Source organism: Poecilia reticulata, unplaced genomic scaffold, assembly GCF_000633615.1.
Source record: "Poecilia reticulata strain Guanapo unplaced genomic scaffold, Guppy_female_1.0+MT scaffold_290, whole genome shotgun sequence".
Taxonomy (NCBI): Eukaryota; Metazoa; Chordata; class Actinopteri; order Cyprinodontiformes; family Poeciliidae; genus Poecilia; species Poecilia reticulata.
In genome coordinates, this window is record NW_007615067.1 from 98,387 (window position 1) to 101,853 (window position 3,467).

General features: G+C 52.3%; 1 protein-coding gene across 1 annotated transcript in view; it reads right to left on the reverse strand.

Annotated features, from left to right (window-relative positions):
- The window catches only part of LOC103460778 (cadherin-7-like), a gene marked incomplete at its 5' end in the record, with an annotated part of 5,569 nt that extends 3,135 nt beyond the window's left edge, over positions 1-2,434 (reverse strand). The window contains 9 exons of the mRNA XM_008403086.1: positions 62-179; positions 245-366; positions 435-571; positions 649-902; positions 962-1,149; positions 1,225-1,392; positions 1,545-1,664; positions 1,864-2,158; positions 2,288-2,434. Of these exons, the coding sequence (XP_008401308.1) occupies positions 62-179; positions 245-366; positions 435-571; positions 649-902; positions 962-1,149; positions 1,225-1,392; positions 1,545-1,664; positions 1,864-2,158; positions 2,288-2,434 (1,549 nt within the window). The remainder of the gene's footprint in view (positions 1-61; positions 180-244; positions 367-434; positions 572-648; positions 903-961; positions 1,150-1,224; positions 1,393-1,544; positions 1,665-1,863; positions 2,159-2,287) is intronic.
- Between the last annotated feature and the right edge of the window lie 1,033 nt (positions 2,435-3,467).

The window sequence follows — 3,467 nt, forward strand, 5'->3', positions numbered from 1 at the left end:
TCCCGGCCCAGAATCCCGGCCCGGTTCCGACCCAGAATCCCGGCCCGGTTCCGACCCATACCACCGTTGTCAGTCAGGCTGAAGCTGAGGTTTGCATCACTTCCTGCAGGCAGTGAGAACAGGAAGTGATGTCCGTCCTCGGGGTCGTCCGGATCCACGGCGCTCAGAATCCCGACGACCTGCAGGAGGAGACGCAGAGGTCAAGAGGTCAGTCGGCTCCTAGGCTTCCCCAGGTGAAGCTCACCTGGCCGGGCCGAACGTCCTCGCAGACCGACGTCCGAGACTCGGCACCGAAACTCGGTGGATTGTCGTTAACGTCCGTCACAGAGACCAGAACCAGAACCGAGCCGGCATGAGACGGGTCCGCTGCAAACACAAGCACAGCTATCAGTCGGCAGCCAATCAGGGCTCCACGCTGGCACCATGTGACCTACATGTCTCCATGGCGATGATCGTGATGTTGTGCTGAACTCTGACTTCACGGTCCAGAAACCTGCTGGTTCTGATGGTACCGGAACTGCTGTCGATGTCAAAGAAACCCCCAATGTCCGACTTCCTGTCTATGGAGTACCTGGAGACAGACGGACATGGAGGGACAGGTGGACAGAGGGACGGAGCGGGTCCTGAAGCCGTCCACTCCACCGGTACCTGATGGGACTGTTGGACCGGTCCGGGTCGTGGGCCGACACGGCGCCCACACTGGTTCCGACCGGAGCGTCCTCCGACACGGACAGGTGATGGACAGACTCGGAGAAGACGGGGGATTCGTCCTCGTCCTCCACCTGCAGCTGGACCAGAACCTCGTCGTTGAACGGACCGGCCAGCAGGAAGCGGGTCTCCGTCTGCCGGTTGGACGCCTCGACCCGCAGCAGGTAGCTGGACTGGACCTCAAAGTCCAGGCCCTGGGGGACAAACCAGGTCAGAACCGGGTCAGAACTAGAACCAGGTCCAGAACCAGTACCTTGAGCAGCATCAGCAGCCCCTCCTGTGTGTTTGGATCCGTCAGAACCCGGAAGGTTCCTGGTCCGTCTCCGTCCAGAACCCGGTACTCCACTTCGGCGTTCTGACCCAAGTCCGGGTCCACGGCTTTTATCCGGGCCACCACGGCCGGCGCCGGTACCGACTCTGGAATGCTGAACCGGTAGTTCCCTGTGGGACCGGAAGGGGCGTCACAATGAGCCTGTCCACAGGTCAGAGGTCACAGAGGTTAAAGGTCAGACTCACTGCGGGGGAAGCGCGGCGGGTTGTCATTGACGTCCGTCAGCGTCACGGTAACCGCTGTGGTTCCGGACAGAGCCCCCCTCCGACCCAACAAGTCCTGGGCCTGGACCACCAGCTGGTACCGGTCCCGAGTCTCCCGGTCCAAGTCCGGGAGCGCGGTCCGCACCACACCTGGAGTACCCGGGGTCAAAGGTCAACAGGCAGACAGAGACTTGTAAAGACGAGTGATGACTACAGGATCTGCCTCCCTGTTCCTCAACAGAACCTGCTGGCTGGTACCAAAGGGTTCTGGACCCAGATTCTGGGTCAGAACCAGGCCCTACCTGTGTTTGGGTCTACAGTGAAGTACGGGCCGCCCTGCAGGAGGCTGTAGACGATCTGGGCCGCGGTTCCGTAGGTCGGGTCGTCGGCGTCGGTCGCCGTCACCATCAGCACAGATGTTCCTGCACAGACACAGCGCTGACACCCAGAGGCCGCTCAGAGTACTGCGGCCACAGAGCCTTTCACAATAAGAGCATGGCTCTTTCTGAGGTCGTCTGCCTCTGACAGGCTGCTAAGCTTCAGGTCCAGTTTAGGTTCTGGTTCTGCTGCCTGTCTCACTAACTGTAACCAGAGCAACCAGCAGGACCGGTCCGGACCCACCTGCCGGGGCCCGCTCAGGAACCCTGGCTGCGTAGGGGCCGTCCAGGAACCGGGGAGCGTTGTCGTTGATGTCCTGGACCCGGATGGTGAACTGGGACTCGGGCTCCAGCAGCAGCTGGCCGACCCGGTCCCGGACCTGGGCCCGCAGGACGTAGGACGCCTGCTGTTCCCGGTCCAGCCTGCGGGTGGCGTGGATGTCTCCGGTCCCTTCGTCAATGGTGAAGACGGACATGGCTCCGTCGCCACTCAGGTGGTAGGTCACCTGACCGTCGCCTCTGTCCAGGTCAGAGTGGAGCTGCAGGGGAGAGACCAGTTGGCCCAGTTCTGCCATGTCAACAATAATAATGTTATTGTCGTTATTATTAATAATAATAGCTTTATTAATAGTAAGCATTTATTATTATTTTTACTGATTATTAATCACATATTTTAATCCAGGCTCCTGGAGGATTCTGGGAGTTGGACTGTGTCCCTCAGGGTGTCCTGTGGGCGGCGCTTCGGGAGTATCCGCTATAACCGGTACCGGAGTCTGGGTCTGGTCCGCTTGGCCAGTTCTGACTGGAGCGCCGGTCTAATGGGAAATTCTGCCCCCTGTGTCGGGAGCGCGTACTGCAGCCAGAGCGGATCCGTTTCTGATCGATTATCGGTAAAATATCATATAATCATGTCAAGGTTGTAACTTTCAGTAGCTAACAAAATGGTAAACAAATAAACAAAATGGTAAACAAATAAACAAAATGGTGAATAAATAAATAAATAAACAAATAAACAAAATGGTAAATAAATAAACAAAATGGTAAATAAATAAACAAACCCAAGTGAAAAAATGATGCCTTCATATATTTCAAACATACATTTATTTGTGAAAGTACATTTTAAGTACCCTAAGTATTAAGTTTACTAAAAGTACATAACTTTAAACATATTTAAATATAATTGTACCAAAATACACTTTTAAGAAATATATTAAATCAAAGTATACTTTAAATGAACAAAATATGTATTTGCCCAAGTGTAAATTTTAAAATATAGAGAAATAGAATTTTAAAAAATTCACCTAACTTTAGATGATTAATATGTTTTAAATGGCATCTCATGTTTTTAATGTTTCTTTAACCAGGTGAACCAGGTGAGACCCAGAGACCTGGTGACTAACCCTGCATATCAGAGCTTCGTCTCTTAGGAACCTTTAAAGTTTGGCTTTTTAGGTCCCTTTATGATCTTTTACTATTTTTGTTAAAATTGCAAAGAATAAAAAATGATAATGTTTAACCAGGTATCCGTTTCCACCAGACGTGAAAACGCATCGTGATCATCGGAGGTCAGTGATTCAGCAGCCGGTCGGTGGAACCATGTTGTTAAATATTGATTATTGATAGGCAGACCAGGTTCAACACGTGTTGCTCCTTCAACTCACTGAATCTTTATACAAAATACACACATTTCTTTACTGGCACCAATTCAACCCTCTGCCAGAAAATCACAGTTCATGTCCTTCGTTACCAGGATAGTAACAATTAGACAAGAGCAGCAGAAACAGAGGCACCAGGTGATGAGCTCCACACCAGGTGATGAGCTCCACACCAGGTGATGAGCTCCACACC